The 19,021-nt window shown below is 44.0% G+C and overlaps 3 protein-coding genes across 10 annotated transcripts; 1 reads left to right on the top strand and 2 right to left on the bottom strand.

Moving 5' to 3' along the window:
• Positions 1 to 7: 7 nt before the first annotated feature.
• On the top strand, positions 8 to 15,135 carry tert (telomerase reverse transcriptase). Of its 6 annotated transcripts, none has more exons than XR_009119184.1 (21): positions 8 to 350; positions 979 to 2,146; positions 2,210 to 2,399; positions 2,476 to 2,629; positions 2,746 to 2,859; positions 3,150 to 3,311; positions 3,381 to 3,482; positions 3,547 to 3,632; positions 3,704 to 3,820; positions 4,743 to 4,814; positions 4,941 to 5,126; positions 5,338 to 5,464; positions 5,779 to 5,840; positions 6,339 to 6,463; positions 6,570 to 6,695; positions 6,920 to 7,019; positions 8,396 to 9,125; positions 9,196 to 9,294; positions 9,399 to 9,857; positions 9,938 to 10,371; positions 11,332 to 15,135. XR_009119184.1 is itself a non-coding variant. In XM_058046289.1 (17 exons), the coding sequence occupies exons 1-17, from the start codon at positions 135 to 137 to the stop codon at positions 8,481 to 8,483; spliced, it is 3,249 nt and encodes a 1,082-aa protein (XP_057902272.1). In that variant the 5' UTR covers positions 9 to 134; the 3' UTR covers positions 8,484 to 9,131. The 6 variants fall into 6 exon arrangements, 2 of the variants coding, with proteins under 2 accessions (XP_057902272.1, XP_057902274.1); XR_009119181.1 differs by having other exon boundaries at positions 9 to 350; positions 2,692 to 2,859; XR_009119182.1 differs by having other exon boundaries at positions 9 to 350; positions 2,692 to 2,859; positions 9,399 to 9,868.
• LOC131101329 (sodium-dependent neutral amino acid transporter B(0)AT3-like) lies at positions 7,365 to 12,320 on the bottom strand. The gene is made up of 12 exons (XM_058046295.1): positions 11,721 to 12,320; positions 11,341 to 11,481; positions 10,220 to 10,357; positions 9,952 to 10,133; positions 9,777 to 9,887; positions 9,597 to 9,709; positions 9,391 to 9,519; positions 9,160 to 9,316; positions 8,702 to 8,906; positions 8,450 to 8,609; positions 7,877 to 8,039; positions 7,365 to 7,813 (listed from the first exon to the last, which is right to left on the bottom strand). The coding sequence occupies exons 1-12, from the start codon at positions 11,860 to 11,862 to the stop codon at positions 7,616 to 7,618; spliced, it is 1,839 nt and encodes a 612-aa protein (XP_057902278.1). The 5' UTR covers positions 11,863 to 12,320; the 3' UTR covers positions 7,365 to 7,615.
• Positions 12,705 to 17,998, bottom strand: LOC131101328 (sodium-dependent neutral amino acid transporter B(0)AT3-like). 3 transcript variants are annotated; one of them, XM_058046292.1, is made up of 13 exons: positions 17,843 to 17,998; positions 17,533 to 17,687; positions 17,324 to 17,464; positions 15,898 to 16,029; positions 14,861 to 15,042; positions 14,691 to 14,801; positions 14,516 to 14,628; positions 14,306 to 14,434; positions 14,085 to 14,241; positions 13,815 to 14,019; positions 13,565 to 13,724; positions 13,325 to 13,487; positions 12,705 to 13,258 (listed from the first exon to the last, which is right to left on the bottom strand). In XM_058046292.1, exons 2-13 carry the CDS (start codon positions 17,675 to 17,677, stop codon positions 13,028 to 13,030), a joined length of 1,869 nt encoding a protein of 622 aa, XP_057902275.1. In that variant the 5' UTR covers positions 17,678 to 17,687; positions 17,843 to 17,998; the 3' UTR covers positions 12,705 to 13,027. The 3 variants fall into 3 exon arrangements, with proteins under 3 accessions (XP_057902275.1, XP_057902276.1, XP_057902277.1); XM_058046293.1 differs by lacking the exon at positions 17,843 to 17,998 and having other exon boundaries at positions 17,533 to 17,835; XM_058046294.1 differs by lacking the exon at positions 12,705 to 13,258 and having other exon boundaries at positions 13,341 to 13,487; positions 13,660 to 13,724.
• Between the last annotated feature and the right edge of the window lie 1,023 nt (positions 17,999 to 19,021).

The raw sequence follows: 19,021 nt of genomic DNA, 5'->3' as shown, positions 1-19,021 counted from the left end.
TACGACGCCCTCTAATTGGTCAGTTGCTTTGTGCTCCCATTTGCTAAGACCAACTAACGCGGGTTCTTCAAGGAGCTGTGTCAACTTGCCATGGCCTGTTTGTAAAACGTTTAAACTTGATTGATGCAACAAGAATGTCTTCAGTTGATATGTACCGCGTTCTCGGCACACTACGTTCTCTTTATGGCCATGTACAGACATTGAGGGAATTTGTGGACGGAATTGAGTTCCAAGATGGACACAGGACCGTTCTCGTAAAACAAACGGACACAAACCGCTTCAAAACCTTCGTGCGGGACGTTTTTGTTTGCTGCAACGGGGAGCGACCGCAGGCGCCAAGCAGACACCAGGTGACTTTTAAAAAAAACGTCTTGGAAATGTGAATGCTCGTGCTAACAAGCAAGCTAGCTAGGATACTAGCTTGTTAGCAAGAAGGGTGTTAGCGTAGCGCACTTCCGGTTTGTGAGAAGAGTTGGTCTCCAACCACTGGGCCGCAGCCTGTTATCAGCCACAGGAAAATTAATCGTCACACAACTGTTAAATTGCATTAATTGCGTATCCATTTTGGAAATTATATGGTTTATTGTATTTAACAGTAATATAATCTAACATTACCTCGTGTGTTGTTTGTTATTATGTCAAAAAGGCATTTAAGGTGTCGTTGCCACTTCCTTCCAAATGTGTAAAAGTGCTGTTTTAATAAGATATTTTGCTCGTCTTTGATTTTATTGTGGCATATGACAAAATCAAGCAAAGTACCATGAGATCTGGAGTGCACCTCTTACTCTTTTTTTTTTTTTTTTTTTTCTTTCTAACCGGTTCATTAACTGTGGGCGCAAAAATTTTGGGCACACTGCAACATGATTGTGTAAACATTTTTTTGTGGATCCATCCATTCTATACAAGTTGTCCTCTTTAGGCTCACGGGCGAGCTGGAGCCTATCCTAGCTGACTTTTTTCCTCGAATGCTTTCCACAGATCTGCACATTATCTGAGCTACTGGCCTTCGTTCTCAACAGCCTGAAAAGAAAAAGGAAACGAAACATCTTAATACGTGGCTACAGTCTGCTGCACAGGGCTGAGAAGGAGCGTGATGCTGACCACTTCAAATTCCAAGGGGATATCAGTCAAAATGCCTCCTACATCCTCGGCAGCGACCATTGGAAGACGATCACCATGCGCCTCGGCACTGACCTCGCACGCTACCTGCTGGAGAGCTGCTCTGTGTTCATAGCCGTCCCTCCTTCCTGTGCCTTCCAGTTGTGCGGCGCTCCTGTTTATGACCGGGTCTCCATGACGACAACCCCCTCGGTGTTTTCCCTCCAGGCTCGATCTGGACAACATCGTAATGCAGTGGCTGTGAAAAGGAAACGCGATACCGGGACTAAGAAAAAAAGGTGCTGGATGGATGTGATGATGCAGAGCAGGAAAAGGAAGAGAGAGGAAGAGGAGATGGTTGGTTCCCATAAGAGGAGACGTGTAGGAGAGCATGCAGCCAGGCAGGAAGTGGAGCCTGTGGGAAGCATCTCTGACCAAGCAGCAGAAAAAAACACGACTCCTTTGGAAGGAGGTCCTAGTTGGAGAACAGGGAATTTCCCCCCCTTGCCTACCTCGCAGTGCTTTATACGCACCTTGGCGTTCCTCTATGGCGGCAAGGGCATGCATGGTTTTCTTCTCAACAGGACGAACGGATCTAGAAGACTAAAAGGTCAGGATTTGGTCAGAGTAGTCTTCTTTGAAGGACTGGCGTACCTCAATGGGTTCAGGAGCAACCCACAGAGACTCCCCCAGCGCTTCTTTCACATGATTCCCCTCTTTAGCCGACTGTTGCGTCAACACAGGAGGTGTCACTACAGCAGTATACTGCATAGGACGTGTCCTCTATTGGCGAGAGATGAGTCAAAAGAGGAGTTCAGCTCACTTTTGTCCCAATATTGTGTACCTCACCGTGTGTACCTGTTTGTAAGGAAGTGCCTGCTCGCTGTCGTCCCATGGCAGTTTTGGGGCTCGGAGGAAAACCGGTGCCATTTTCTTGCACGTGTTCGAGGCTTCTTGCACAGCAGCAAGTTTTACAAACTTTCACTTGCTGAACTGATGTGGAAAATGAAGGTGAATGACTGCGATTGGATGAAGATCAGCAAGAAAGGTGAGCCTGCGCTGAAACCAGAGTTTGGAAACTGCTCTTCCCATCTGCTTTGACTGTTCGCAGGTCGGATCCCGCCCAGTGAGCTTGCATATCGGACTCGGGTACTCGGTCAGCTGCTGGCTTGGCTTCTGGACGGCTATGTGGTTGGCCTGGTACGAGCCTGTTTCTACGTCACAGAGAGTGTCGGTCAAAAGAACGCCCTGAGGTTCTACAGGAAGGATGTTTGGACCAAAGTGCAGAACCTGGCCCTGAGGTACACACCTTAAACACACGATACATACAGGGAACGTACATGTACTGTAGCTCATGGTCATAATTTGGGATCGCAGAGCTCATGTCTCTAAGAGGTACATGAAGGAGTTAACGCCGACCGAGGTGAAATCACTGCCTAAAAGCACCGTCTTCTCCCGTCTGCGCTTCATCCCAAAGAAGGATCGCATGAGGCCCATCACTCGGGTTTTGCGAGCAGACGCCCAGGCCAGGGTACTAGGGTTGTTACATTTTTTTTCTAATGTCATGCAAATAATTCACATTTTTTTTTGTAGTTCTTACAAGCGCATGTGCGTGATGTGAGGGATATACTGTGGGCCTGCGTGCAGGCCGACCCATCCCTGCAGGGATCCACAGTGTGGGGGCTGAATGACATCCATAAGGTTTTGTCCAATTTTGCTCCAGACCAGACGGAGACGCAAAAGCCCTTCTTTTTTGCTAAGGTTAGTGCATTATTTCTCTCTTTAATAATCTTGGAGTTGCGCCTCAGTTACCATATCATCCATATTAGTCCATTTTTCACCTAATTGGAAAACAGTACAGCCGGGACAAGAAACTAAAAATGAACGGAAGAAAATCTCAAGCCCAGACGCATGACGAAAAGTGGGGGACGAGCCTGCAGCGAGAGAGCAAAGCACGGCTCAGAGGGCGGGGCCAATCAGCTGCCTCCTATATAAAGATCAAACATAAAACAACAGTGCTCAAACATACTAATTATGTTTCTAACTTTAAGGTGGACGTCAGCGGCGCTTTCGACAGTCTGCCTCATAACAAACTTCTCGGTGTGATTAAGAATGCACTGTCACCTGTCCAAGACGAGCCTGTTACCGTACGCAGCTATGCCAAGGTCTGGGCGGACTCCCACGAGGGCCTGAGGAAGTCCTTTGTTCAACAGGTACCATCACAGTGTGCATACGTGGTTGCTTTAAAATGCAGTCACTTCATTTTCTTTCCTTTTTTAAAGGCTGACTTCCTACACGATGACATGGGATCCAACAACATGAAGAGCTTTGTGGCAGCACTGCAGAGATCCGGCAGCGTTCATCACTCCATACTGGTGGAGCAGGTTAGCGTGGCATTGTCAGATATTCCCCACATTAGCTAATCGGAGACGCTTTTCTTCCTTCTAGCACTGTTCATCACAAACTAATGGAAAAGAGGTCTTGGACTTCTTTCGCAAAATATTGACAAGCAGTGTTGTACAGATTGGGAAGAAGTGAGGTTTGGCTTCTGTTCTTAACACTCTTGCATAACCTGGCATCTTAATTTGGGCTTCCTTCGTTCCAGAACATACCGTCAGCATCGAGGGATTCCTCAGGGGTCCGTTGTGTCCAGTTTGCTCTGCTGTCTCTGCTACGGTCACATGGAGAAGACGATGTTCACTGGCACGACTGGCAGGAAAGGGTACTACTAAAGGGTGCTACTATGCAAAGTATTGTCAGAAAAGGGTGCTACTATGCAAAGTATTGTCCGAAAAGGGTGCTACTATGCAAAGTATTGGCAGCAAAGGGTGCTGACAATACAACCCAGCAAAGGGTGCTACTATGCAAAGGGTGCTACTATGCAAAGTATTGTCAGCAAAGGGTACTACTATGCAAAGCATTGTCAGCAAAGGGTACTACAATGCAAAGCATTAGCAGCAAAGGGTACTACTATGCAAAGTATTGGCAGCAAAGGGTACTACTATGCAAAGTATTGGCAGCAAAGGGTAGGTGCCTTTCCTATGCGGTCACAAACTAAATGAGCTAAAATACAAATACAAGGCATTCTTTTTGTCAATGTAGTACTGTATTGTACATTGGCCACTCGGTGTCAGTATTTGTTCGGTGAGACAGGCACTAAACCCGTGACTAAGGACTCCTGGAGAACGCATTTACTGTGACACTGCTCGAGTAGGGGTTTTATTTACGTATTATTTACTTATTTTTTGTCTATTATATTGGATTAAATGAGTTTAAAGTCTCTATTACAATACGTTGATGTGTTGGAACTGCTAAGGAACAAGGAACTGCTAACTTGTGAGTCTGTAATCTTATTTATCTTATTTTCTCTGATTATATCAACTATATTGGTTAATACAAATGTAAAGGTGACTATAGGGGTGTTATTACATGCCTTGAGTGCGCTAATGTTAAAAACAGGAGAGCAAATGGCTTTTTCTATGCCATAACTATGAAATTATAAAATTTGTTCATATAGGAGGGATTCACAATCAATGAACCGTCTTCAGATGTAGTAATAGCAGTTTAGCAGCAGAGGGCAGCGTTTTGGAGCTGATTGTTTTTGTACTGTTCGTATTTTTCCATCTTCCATCTCTTTCCTACAGACGATTGATGAGGCTGGTGGATGATTTCCTTCTGATCACCCCTGACCTCAAAGAGGCACAGAACTTCATCAAGTAGGGCTCCCATGGATGTTTAGCCAGAGCTCCCTGCTGCTCCTCTATTGCTGCTCGAAGGAACTTCCTGGTAGTTTTACTCAATCTTCGCCAGATATGATGTCATTTACATGTCGCCGTCTGCAGACTCTTGCTCACCGGCATCCCCGAGTATGGCGTGGTCACCAATCGGGGGAAGGTGGTGGTCAACTTTAAATTGTCAGAAGACCTGGTTAGCACCGGCATCCACACTCTACCCGCCCACTGCCTCTTCCCCTGGTGCGGCTTGTTGCTGGACACGCTCTCACTCGACGTCCATAAAGATTATTCCAGGTGAGGAGGCCTTTCATCGGCTGTAAATAATATACTATAAACTTTTTTCTCGGTCTCGAGATTTGTCGTCGTGCTTTTGCTTGTCTTTATGATCGCTTGTAAGTTGAGGTGAAACTCTTCCTGCACTTTGCACCTACTTAAAAACATTGTAAGAGACAACTCCCCGTCTCGATATTCTTGCATGATACCTCTCTGTTTGCCTTTGGCACAGCTACGCAGGCCTATCGCTGCGTTACAGCCTCACTCTGGGATCTTTCCGCTCAGCCGGGGAGCATATGAGGAGGAAGCTGATGATGATCCTCAGACTCAAGTGCCATCCCCTCTTCTTGGACCTGAAGGTCAGACTGAGAATCATTCCAGTTTGTGCATCTACAAGGCCATTAAGAGTGTTTGCTTCAAAGGAAGGAAACATCACTTTGTTGAAGTGCGACAAAATGATGATCACAGGCTGTGATAACAGGCCGGGTCCTGATGCCTCCCTGATTGGTCGTATGATCAATGCTCTAATACAGTGCTTCTAACGTGATGAACTGCCTCTCACACTCCTCCCATTTGAGAAGCACTGCCCCAATAAATTGCTCAAAGCATGAATGAAGAGACTTTTTATTTGTTACACTCGTTAATGTGATCAAATGACGCCTTTTTCCTGCAGAGAAGTTCCTTGGCGGTGGTCTACAAGAACATCTACAAGGTGTTTCTACTCCATGCATTCAGGTAATTTTAATTATTCATTGTTTATTTTAATTAAGCATTTACAAATTCATTCATTTTCTACCGCTTTTTCCTCACGAGTGTCGCGGGGGGTGCTGGAGCCTATCCCAGCTGTCTTTGGGCGAGAGGCGGGGTACACCCTGGACTGGTGGCCAGCCAATCACAGGGCACATATAGACAAACAACCATTCACACTCACATTCATACCTATGGACAATTTGGAGTGGCCAATTAACCAAGCATGTTTTTTGGAATGTGGGAGGAAACCGGAGTACCCGGAGAGAACCCACGCATGCACGGGGAGAACATGCAAACTCCACACAGAGATGGCCGCGGGTGGAATTGAATGTATTTACAAATGGATAAGTGAAATAAAACTGGTTCTGTGTTGCAAAATACTTTATTTGGAGTCATATCTGGCATCAGTTTAATAACATAAACACATCACTCGCCATACCAATGAGCTAAGAACTAATTAAACATGTTTACTCTCCTTTTTAGATTCCATTTGTGTGCACAGAGTTTACCCTTTGGCCAAACGGTTGCCAAGAACCCAGTCTACTTCCAGCAGATGATACTGGACATGGGCTACTACGCCAAACAGCTCTTCAGGCGTAGCAACAAAGGTTCTCCAATCCGATCCAAGCATGATATTTTACCCACATGGAGTTATTTCTCATCTGTTTTGTGGGTGACATGTGCATGTCTGTCTTGAATGTGTGTCACGTACAGACTGCATGGACCTAGCTAGCTTGGTGCCGCAAGAGGCAGTGGAGTTGCTTGTCTGCCTTTCCTTTTTGCTGGTGTTGTCGCAGCATCGCCCCGTCTACAAGCAGGTGCTGCCCCGGCTGCATGAATGTAGGTGCCCTTCAAGAAACATTCAAAAAATATCCATAATATACTGACTCTCAGGGTTTTCCAACCTTTAAGGCTTGCTACATGGCACATATTTTATGTACAGTACATGCATAAAGTACACTTAAAAAAACAACTAACAACCATGGAGTCATTAGTATGTCCATTAAAGCCCAAATTGACATATTACACAGTTCACCAACAATAAGATGGTCTGCTCCTTTCAGGGAAGCATAGTCTGGAATGCCATCTGGAGGATTTCAAGCTGGCCTTCGTGAGAAAAGCCGCCAGACCACGTATCCCTGTGGAGTTTTTGGCCATCAAAATGTAAGCGTGTCCACTCACTTCAATAGAAAACGACCCTCAGCAGCTTTGAAGGTTTGGGTCAGAAGGTTCTCAGCTTAAACGTTCTTGTTGTTGCTCGACAAAGACTGATTTTGTTTGATATAATAATCAGTCACAAGTCATAAATCAGTCAATAATCAATCATAGGTGTTATGTTGAAATGTCAAATAGTCATTTTCTATTGATCAAGGACAGGAACAACCACCATCACCACTTAGCGTGGTGGGTTGTCAACTTGCTTACTTATCCACGTTACCTGTTTCAATTGGACATATGTTTGAATGCAGTGTTGTATTAAAAACAAAGTACCTCAATTCACTCTTTTTATTAACTCAAACATCAATATCCTTGCATGGGAAAAAAAAAGAATGTCAATATTTGCAGACAACTTCTGTGATGGTACAAAAATGCCCTCCCCACTCATCCACAGCATTGATACAGAACATTAAATACAACTAGAAATAATAAAAACACAGCCTATATTCATCCCCAACAGACAGCAATATGTTGTGTTAGGTCTTTAGAAAATCAAAACATACTGATAAAAGTAGTCAATGATGCACCGAGGAATGCCAAGGTTACTGCGCTTCCATCTGAAAGCCGCCATTGCTGTATGGGTTTAGGTCAGCATGCCGAGAAGACATCTTGATGACCTTTTGGATGCCTTTGTAGAGCGCCACCAGTGGGATGGAAATCACAGGCATCACACAAAGGAGGACGATGATGGCAAACACCCAGTCCGGGTAGGGCTTCACCTCCGTTTTGGGGAAGAGTTCCTAAAGAAAAGCACAGAACCGTCTGGAATCCGTGTGATTTTAGAACCAGTATTTTCTACTTACATAATCTTGATTCCATGCAAAGTATGTGGGGTGTTTCTGAGCTTGGAGGACCACATACGAAATCAGTACCACCAGGAGCATCAGAGGACTGATGACCATCCAGCACGCTTTCCAATACATATTGGGTCTCTTCCCCGTCATGAAACGGATGTCCTCACTGAAACTGAGGGAACAGAAAGCACAGTTTAGAATGGTCGGACTAAGGGGGTGTCACGAGATCTTGCAAGATTAAAACGTGACAAGATTTCTCATGTGTTAATGAATTAATTGCAAAATCAATGAAAATGAACCTGGCTTCGATACATTGTATACATGCGTTTCTGGTGCGTTGGTTCCGTAGAACAACGGCATGAATGGAGTGAGTCTGTTTGTCATTCATACAATCTCTTTGGCTTGGTGGTTGGAGGCGGGGGGCCGCTAGCATACACACAGAGTGCAGAAGCACATATTGTGCAGATTGCAATATATTGTCATATACTTTTCTTAAAAGTAATGTTCAAATCTTGTCTCGTCTCGTAGGACCAATCTCGTGACACTCCTGGCAGGATTGAAAAGAGCAGAAGAAACGAGTACTTTTTCATCCCATAGATGTAAACGACTCCGATAACCTCGAAAAATGCGATAATGAGCAGGGGGATGGAGCCCACGTAGCTGTTGAAGACCTCCACCCAGTAGTTCCCAGAGCCCATGGTGAAGATGAGGGAAATGGATAAGGAAAGCAGGCAGAAGAACCCTGAAAAAAGTCACAAACCGGGAAAAAAAAAAACGATTTACAAATTTTGATTCGCAAAGGACTTAAAAAAAAAAAAAGTCATTTTCAGGTACCTGTCACAAGTTCATTGGGCACTGACTTAGGCAACAGGTGGAGGTCAGCAAAGGGTTTCAGGACCCCTTCGAAATTGCCAAACATGGAGGACAGGCCCAAGCTGAACAGCATCAGGAAAAACAATACCGCCCATAACTGCGATCCGGGCATCTCCAGCACTGCTTCGGTGAATAAGATAAAAGCCAGGCCGGTTCCTGAAGCGCTCTGGGATGTAAAGAATACATACATTGAACATTCCTGTTGATTCTAAAACTGCTCGTATGCGGCATACATCCAGTGCACGGGTCTCAAACACAGGGATGGTCAGAGAAACAAAGACAGAACACGGTGCAAGTGCCGCAAGTCATGCTGGGAAGCCAGACGCTGTCCATTGGATCAGTTGTCCTTGTTTTGGCCCAAACTCTACCTCTCAACATCCCCCAGGTAAGTTGTTTACTTTAGAATTCAATGACATCACCTGGTCCAGGAATGTTTTCAGGTCACATTCTCTCAGCTGCAGGCTTGAGAGCTCAGCAGGACTGGTGCGGTTCAGATGCTCCACCCATTGGTCGTAGTTCTCGGTTGTTATATTCTGGTCGGAAAACTCAAAGTGGTTGGTCAAAGACAAGATGTTTCTGCAAATTCAATATTTTTTTTGTTTATTCTGTTTGTGTCCACAAAGCTTGGAAATGTAAATTGAATATCTTACTCTTTTAGGCACGTGTTAAAGGCGTTGTTGGCTTTAAAGCCCAGGATGGCAAAGATGGAGATGGCCGCGTAGAGGGATGTGGCGCTGTTTATTATTCCCACAGCGACTGCATCCTTTTCACAGTTGTTTCTAAACACCCAAAATGGCAGGAATGGAAGACTGAACCACGCCAATCATCTTAAAAGTGTTGATACAAGGGTCCTTACTTTTCGTTGGCATAGCTGGAGATGGCTATCAGACCTCCAAAGGCCACCGACAGAGAGAAGAAGATCTGGGTTGAGGCGTCTAACCACACCTGAGGGTTCTTCAGTATCTCCCACTGAAAACGACACATTCTTGTTAATAGTTTGGATCCATCATGCTAAAGTATGTGCTAGCTAACTCACATCAGGAGTGAAGAGATAGACCAGTCCATCTGTAGCTCCGGGCAGGGTGAGGGCACGGATCAGGAAGATGGTCAGGACCACGTAAGGCAGAGGTGTTGTCACATACACAGCCTATGAATCAACCACTTTTAATACAAATGCTAATCTACTTATATTGCCAGACGTCAGCTCTGACCTTCCCCATGGTTTGGATCCCTTTGATGAAACAAACATAGATCAACAACCAGGCGCAGGCCAGGCAGACCACCAACCACCACTGCAGAGAACCGCTGGTCTCGATGTCAGCCGTGATGTTCAGTGTCTGACGGTACCAGAAGTAATTGACTGGAGTGCTCTTCTCACATTCAGCATCCAAACCTGCCAAGTGAGGTAGGAAAGACTCGGTATCTTCTTTTGGTTTTAGCCACCTGTCTTATATTTGGTCTTGCTTTCTTTGCATTTACCCGTGCGATTAACGTTGAGCGGACACTGGCTCCACGGGAGAGGGTTCTGGAAGGAGTTGAAAAAGTACCAGAACACCCAGGCCAGGATGGTGTTGTAGAAAACGCACACCAGGAACGATACAACCATGGAGCCGATGCCTAATATGGAGGAAGTAGGTTGCTTACACTGTTCACAGTTACATTGGGTGTTTTGTAGAGTACATTGAGCTGTATGACGCCATCCTATTTGGCTTTAATGACAACTACATGGCGGCACGGCGGTCGAGTGGTTAGCGCGCAGACCTCACAGCTAGGAGACCAGGGTTCAATTCCACCCTCGGCCATCTCTGTGTGGAGTTTGCATGTTCTCCCCGTGCATGCGTGGGTTTTCATCGGGTACTCCGGTTTCCTCCCACATTCCAAAAACATGCTAGGTTAATTGGCAACTCCAAATTGTCCATAGGTATGAATGTGAGTGTGAATGGTTGTTTGTCTATATGTGCCCTGTGATTGGCTGGCCACCAGTCCAGGGTGTACCCCGCCTCATGCCCGAAGACAGCTGGGATAGGCTCCAGCACCCCCGCGACCCTCGTGAGGAAAAAGCGGTAGAAAATGAATGAATGAATGAATGACAACTACATGACATTTCAAAGGACTGTAGGGTCATTTTCCATCCACACAATCCCCCGTGTCCCCCTTCGCTCCTCAGACTCCAATCTCCTGGCACTCCCCTGTAAGACCAAGCTCCGAACCTGGGGTGACAGAGCCTTCTCCATCGCTGCCCCCACACTCTGGAACTCTTTGCCCCATTCACTCTGTGCTTGCCCTGACCTTACCAGTTTCAAAAAACAACTAAAAACCCACCAGACATAAAAAAAAATCTGTTTTTAATGTTTAATGTTTTTAACTTTTTATACCTGACTGCTGTGCCCCGCCCCGCTCGTTCTCATGTTTTAACTGTGTATTAACGAATGAATGTTGTATTTTAATGTATCTTTTACTCTCTTTACTTGCTTTTATTCAACTCCATTCTTCTGTAAAGTGTCTTAAGTATTTTGAGAAGCGCTATACAAATAAAATGTATTATTATTATTTTTTTTTTTTTGTGAATTAACAAAAAAAAATCTTCCTAGGTGACGCACCAACTCCACCCAGGAAAGGTGAAATGGACTTCCAGACGCCGATGCTTCCTTTCCGCAGCCTCTGTCCGATGGCCATCTCCAGGTAGAGCAGCGGGAGACCTTCAAACGCCAACGCCAACAGGTATGGGATGAGGAACGCTCCTGAAGATGGAAACATTTCACACCGAATAACCTTAAATCAGCATGGGTCAAATATAGGTAAATATATCATTAGATAGCCATGCTGCACTCCAGTGTAGTCAATGTTTGTTCAGCTTGACCTTCACTGACAGCTATGAGGAAGTAAATGGGCTGTTAGGGGAGGGGGCGCTGCACAAATGATCAACATAAACATGGCAAGATTAAAAAAATAAAAAAAAAAATATATATATCCGACTCACCTCCTCCATAGATTTGGCACAAGTAGGGAAAACGCCAGACGTTTCCAATTCCCACCGCAAAACCGATGGAGGTCAGCATGTACTGGATCTTGTTGTCCCATTTGACTTCCTCCTCCACGGCTCCTCCTTTAGCTTTGGCCATCTTGAGGCAATCAATCCCGCACTTGTTGCACTGGTTCCTTAATTGGGAGCATAAAAAATGACTTGCGCTCCTCGCGTGTTTGCGGTCTTGAACGTGTGGGGATGGCCTCTTATCAGTCTTCCCCTCCTCTTGGGGGACGGGGGGGCTGTCCTTCAGTATCCTATCACCACCCTTCCAGTCAGGGAGCCAATTTACTGCTTTGAATGGCGTTGACTTTTAGTTGGCAACGGCACCAAACTGTTCAAATACCCAAATTATGAAACCACTTTCAAGGTAAATAAAAATGCCAAAATGACAAAAGTCACCAGGAAAGGTATGATGGTTTAGTGGATAAAACCTTTCCGCTTGTTTAAGATATGAGCGTGCTAACTTTGCTGATTAATGGATAACCGGTGATGCCGTGGCAAAGTTACGCTGACCTCGATCAAGACGATGCAAAGCTAACATGAAAGCATATTATGCCTAGCAAGGTAGCGGAGTGTTTATGAAAGCAATGAGGTCATCTGAGCATGATATTCTGTACATGCCGCATTCAATACCAGCTTCTTTGTTCTTTATCTCAAACTCCTGTACAAGACGAGTTGTTCTCGTTTTTGCAACATTGCACATGCCTGCAATTTATCTTTTACTTTTCCTCCTCCTGTGGCGATGTGACTCGGCAGTATGCTTTTTTTAAAAATTGTATATTCTAGCATGACCCCCATTTTGCCGAGGCTGGGGTCTCCTTGCACACAATCTTGCAAGCTTTTTGTGCTGAAATGTACAAGATGCGGCGTCACGCCCCATGATCAAGGGAACAGCATTTTTTATACGTGCACTCGTGTTCACAGCCGACAAAGCCACAGAGGCAAAAAGCTCTTTATTGATGACCCACTTGTCATAAAACACAGTAAACCTGGCCCCCACTGGATCAATAAAGATGGGTAATTGAAAATGCTCCAGGCTATTTTACTACTTAATGTGTGCGGGCACATGCGCCTGCCAGACATGGACTTTGGTTTACACTTAGTGGTATTTTTCCATGAAAGTCACAGAAATGTCATCAGCGAAGGTAAACCACGTCTGCGGAAAATCTGATGCCGACACTTGCCCCTGTATTTCATAGTTGTGGAATCAAAATTTGTAGGACAAATACTGTAGATTTTCACAGGCCACATTTGGCCTTTTAATTGATTTCCACGTTTGAAAGCTGGTGATTAGCTCGTCGCTGCACCCAGGCTGGTGTTTCGAACATCTCAAACTTGTACAGGGTGACATTAGGGTGGGCGTAACACACCCTGATGAGGTTGTAGAGAGCCACCAGCGGGATGGAAATCACAGGCAGCAAACAAACGAGGATGATGATGGCAAACACCCAGTCTGGGTAGGTCTTCACCTCCGTTTGGGGAAATAATTCCTAAAGAGAGATAATACACGGATGAAACTTGTGAGCTAACTGAACACGTTTTGCCACTCTTCTTACATAAGCAGGGTTCCACGCGCCGTATGTGGGCTGATTCTTTGCCTCGAGGACCACATACGCCACCAGAACCACGAAGAGCATTATGGGACTGATGTAACTCCAGCAAATCCTCCAGTAAATATTGGGCGTCTTCCCAGTCATGAAGAAGATGTCTTCAGTGAACCTGAAGGCACAGAGAAAGGCACAGCAAGATGACATTTGTACAAGAAGATGTATCCAGGAAAAAAAAAGGTTGACTACTCTTTCAATCCGTGGACATAAACGACTCCGACCACTTCAAAAAATGCAACAATGAGCAGGGGGATGGAGCCCACGTAGCTGTTGAAGATCCCCACCCAGTAGTTCCCAGAGCCCATGGTGAAGATGAGAGACACCAAAAGGGAGAGTAAGCAGACCACACCTGCAAAAAAAAAAAAAGGAGTAGAGTTCGCCCAGCAGATGGCAGCAGACCGTATTTCTACAATCATAGCCACCAATGAAAACATCTAACCTGTAAAAAGTTCATTGGGGACACATTTAGGCACCAGGTTGAGGTCATGGAAAGATTTAAGGACTCCCTCAAAGATGCCAAACATGGAGGACAGCCCTAAGCTGAAGAGCATCAGGAAGAACAACGCCGCCCATAATTGTGATCCAGGCATCTCCAGCACTGCTTCGGTGAACGTGATGAACGCCAGGCCGGTTCCTGAAGCGCTCTGAGATAAAAAAAATAAATAAATACACTGTTCATAGGACCAAACAAGATGGGAGACAACATCACCTGGTCTAGGAAGGTTTTTAGGTCACATGATTTCAGATTCAGTTTGCTCATCTCAACAGGAAACGCCGAAGCCATGTACTCCAGCTCGTCATCGTAGTTTTCTGTTGTTATATTCTCGGACGCAAAAACCAAGGTGCTCTTCAAAAAATGGATGTTTCTGCGGAACAAACATTCTACATCATCCATCACATTCCCGTCAGGAAGCTTGGAAATGATCTTACTCTTCTCTGCAGCTGTTCAAGGCATTGTTGGCTTTAAAGCCCAGGATGGAAAAGACGGAGATGGATGCGTAAAGGGATGTGGCACTGTTTATTATTCCCACCATGACTGCATCCTTCTCGCAGTTGTTTCTAAAAACACAAAACCGGACCAATCAAATTGGGAGTTGGAGTGACTCCCAACAACTGGAAGCTTGCCTTGTTGATCCTTACAGCTGGTTATTGTAGCTGGAGAACGCTATCAGACCTCCAAATGCTACCGACAGAGAGAAGAAGATCTGTGTTGCGGCGTCTAACCACACTTGAGGGTCCTTGAGTATCCCCCACTGAGGACAAGAACTAGCTTATCTTGCGTCCATCATGCTAAACTATGTGCCAGCTAACTCACATCAGGAGTGAAGAGATAGACCAGTCCATCTGTAGCTCCGGGCAGGGTGAGGGCACGGATCAGGAAGATGGTCAGGACGATGTAAGGCAGAGGGGTTGTCACATACACAGCCTGTGACACAAAAGCGCATTTAATTGCAAGGACTTGTCTTATATTTTCAGTCCACTGACCTTTCCCATTGACTTGATCCCTTTGATGAAACAGAGGTAGAGCATCAACCAGGCGCAGGTCAGGCAGATCACCAACTTCCACTGCAGAGGCCCGCTGGTCTCGATGTCCGGCGTGATGTTCAGCGTCTCACGGTACCAGAAGTAGTTGGCTGGAGTGCTCGTCTTACATTCTGCCGTCGCATCTGCATGAGTACACCAGGTATGGTCGGTTACTCTACAACAGGGGTCTCAAACTCAATTTACTTGGGGGCCACTGGAGCTAAGGTCTGGGTGAGGCAGGGCCGCATCAGGTAAAAAAAAAAAAAAAAAAAAATATATATATATATATATATATTATATTATTTTTATTTATATATATATATATATATATATATATAATAAATAAAAAACTGTCTTCAATGCTTCTGCTATACCCTCCACTTTTTCAGTGCTTTTGATAAAACATTAAATTATAAATTAATTTTTATTTAATAAAATTTATAAAATAAAATTAAGTTAATTTTTATTAAAATAAAAATTAACATTAAACATTTATTTTTTGACAAAACATTTATTTTTTGACACAAAATAAGATGGAAAAATAAGCAAATCAAAAACAAAAACAAATTAACAAATTAATTTTTATTTATTAAATTATTAAACATTCAATGTTAATTTGTATTTTTCGACACAAAATAAGATGGAAAAATAAATAAGCAAATCAAAAAACAAATTAAACATTCATTCATTCATTAAAAAAATTTAACTTTCATATCAAGGCGGGGGCCTCAAACTAGTGTCCTGCGGGCCACATTTGGCCCGCGGGCTGCGTGTTTGAGACCCCTGCTCTACAACGTTTGTTGAACAGGTATACCGCTACGACCGTGCCATCCGCCGTTCTTTGCCACCTCCACTTAGCGTCATGCTTTAGCTCGGAATGTATATCTATATTATATGTCATTTTGATTTCAAAACACAACCTTGGGTGTTCTGCAGACCATTGGATTCATCAGATGGGGGCTGTCTATATATACTATGTGGGTCGAGAGCACTCTTACTTTGCTGATCCTGGGGACACTGGCTCCATGGCTGCGGGCTTAGGAGCGAGTTGTACAAGTACCAGAGCACCCAAGCTAGGACGGCGTTGTAGAAGAGAGCCACCAGGAAAGACACGATCATGGAGGCAATGCCTGTACGGAGAAAATAACTGACATACTGTACAGTACAGTAAACTAATCACAAGCATTCAGTCTATCAGCATTTGCCATTTTAACTCACCTTTTCTTTTTTTTAATATTTTTGGACTACTTTTCATTCATTTTCTACCGCTTTTTCCTCATGAGGGTCGCGGGGGTGCTGGAGCCTATCCCAGCTGTCGAGAGGCGGTGTACACCCTGCACTGGTGGCCAGCCAATCACAGGGCACATATAAACAAACAACCATTCACACTCACATTCATACCTATGGACAATTTGGAGTCATCAATTAACCTAGCATGTTTTTGGAATGTGGGGGGAAACCAGAGTACCCGGAGAAAACCTGTCATGCAAACTCCACACAGAGATGGCCGAGGGTGGAATTGAACCCTGGTCTCCTAGCTGTGAGGTCTGCGCGCTAACCACTAGACCGCCGTGACTACTTTTGTAGGTCCTTATTTGTTTTGCAATTATCCCTCCTTTACTGCTGTTACCTTGACCATGTTAGGTTTTCTCTAATTAGGATTCCTTTTTTAGCAATGAAATATATTTCTAGTTTAGAGCCCTGTGGACATGAACTAACACTCCTATGGTCACCTTTACACCTATATTACCCAATACAGTAGACAAAATCTGAGAAAATAATCAATTTAAGACTTAAATGATACTTGTGTTACAATAGCAATAATATAGTCTGAGATTATTAATGCCAGTTGTGAGATAATTCATAATAAAAGCATGTTAGTAATTGGCGACTCCAAATTGTCCATAGGTATGAATGTGAGTGTGAATGGTTGTTTGTGCCCTGTGATTGGCTGTGAGTGTGAATGGTTGTTTGTTTGTGCCCTGTGATTGGCTGACGACCAGTCCAGGGTGTACCCCGCCTCTCGTCCGAAGACAGCTGGGATAGGCTCCAGCATACCCGCGACCCTCGTGAGGATAAGTGGCACAGAAAATGGATGGATGGATGTTCCGGCATCAAGTTTGATGCTTGTGTGCCTCACTGAACATTATAGTAACATCACTGACACCTAGTGACCGGTGTGTAATACTACATAACATCAAATATGTGACATGAATGTATTTCTTACTAATTTATCATGAAATTGCACCATTATTCATACTGTTTTGGCTTTTTACTTCCTTGATATGTATTATTTTTGTCTATCTTCACTCCTCTTGACAGATCCCCTTCAAACCCAGGAGGCTGTTACTTGGCATATTTTTTTTTTAATCTTCAGCTTAGCCAAACAAATAGAAATGGTTACAAATGATCACAAGTACTCACCCACTCCACCCAGAAAAGGTGAAATGGACGTCCATACGCCGATGCTCCCTTTGCGCAGCCTCTGTCCCACAGCCAACTCCAGGTACAGCAGGGGGATGCCCTCAAACACCAGCGCCAACAGGTACGGGATGAGGAACGCTCCTGGTCATTTGCAGGCGGAACGAGTACTCAGTACACGTACGTAATGTCGCTAAAGGACAGCTTCTTACCTCCTCCGTAAATTTGGCACAGGAAGGGAAACCTCCATATGTTTCCCAGTCCAACTGCAAATCCAATGACTGTGAGCAAGTACTGAATTTTGTTGTCCCATTTCACCACCTTCTCCGCCACCTCCACTTCTTTGGGTATGTCCATGTAAAGATGCCTGAAGTATATAATACTGATCCATTGCTAAGATGAAGCACTCACCATCTTCATCAAAGTCAAGTGTTTCAAATGTCTAGATGCACTTTTTTTTTAGTGCCCACACTTTTTTTAATCTGCATTTCTGATTGGCTTTTAAACGTTAAGCACCCTTACCTTAATTGTTTTTTTTCAAAGATCCACCTTAAGTGCAGCTAAAGGTCTGCAGAGAAAGCCTTGGCCAGTGTGTGACCACTACTTATTGTGACGGCTCACCACAAACGGGGAGTCGTATTTAATCATTGTGACGTAAGCCGTGCGCGTGTCTGTGCGCCTCTTTTGGGGACTTTGAGGCTTTGGTTTTCTGCGATGAAAGCGCTTTGCCCGTTCGCCATTGGGACAACGTCATCCCGAAAGAACACTCGCTCTTTCATGCTTTTGTCAGCGTCGACGTGACGGTAAACACTCAAAGCCAAACAAGGAGGAAACGTTGCATAATTCACCACTTGTGTCATGTACACCTAAAAATACGTATTTCTAAATACATGATAACGAAACAAACAAAAAAATACCCATAAAAATAGGAAAAGTCATTTTTTTTCTAGATAAAATTCAAAATATTCTGAGAAAAAGTATCAATTTTACGAGGATAATGTATGAGGAAAAATACATAATTTTAGTTGCATAAAGTTTAAATATTAATTCAAAAACCACATGATAAACAGTAATTAAAAATCACTTTGGACTAAAAAAATAGATGTACAAAAATACAGTAGTTCCTGAGGAACTAATAAGTAGTTACTTAGGAACTAAAGCACATCAATATAGAGTAGTTACAGGGGAACTAATGAGTGGTGGTTAGAGTTAGGTCGATCCATTCCTCATTAAAAACTGTAATTTTGTGTACCTTATTGCAAAGTGTTATCAATGGTATAACTTCTTAGCATTATCAATGGCAAAATATCAAAGTAGCCTTGCATCATTTCATTGTATACAACAGCCCTCTGTATGGCAATAATGATTTACAGTGTTTATGAAAATAAACAAGTGCAATGAAACAGTAGTTCAAATTCTATAGGCCTATAGGAGGAAGAAAGACACAAAAACAATGTAAAGCAAATAAACACACAATCAAAGCTATCCCACCAAAGCGTTTATTTTTGTTTAAAAAGGGAAAAATAAGATAACTATAGTGCTCTGTCTTAGTGGCGCACCTGAACACACCGCAGTCGCACACAAGCATGTAAGGTAAATAAACAAAATAATAAACACACGCGATAGCTACATACAAAGACAGGACGTTTTAATATATTTTTAAAGATACTTGTAATGTTTTTGCACGATAAATGAAAAAAA

This window comes from Doryrhamphus excisus, chromosome 14, assembly GCF_030265055.1.
Source record: "Doryrhamphus excisus isolate RoL2022-K1 chromosome 14, RoL_Dexc_1.0, whole genome shotgun sequence".
In the NCBI taxonomy this organism is placed as follows: Eukaryota; Metazoa; Chordata; class Actinopteri; order Syngnathiformes; family Syngnathidae; genus Doryrhamphus; species Doryrhamphus excisus.
This window is presented reverse-complemented; position numbering and strand designations above follow the sequence as displayed.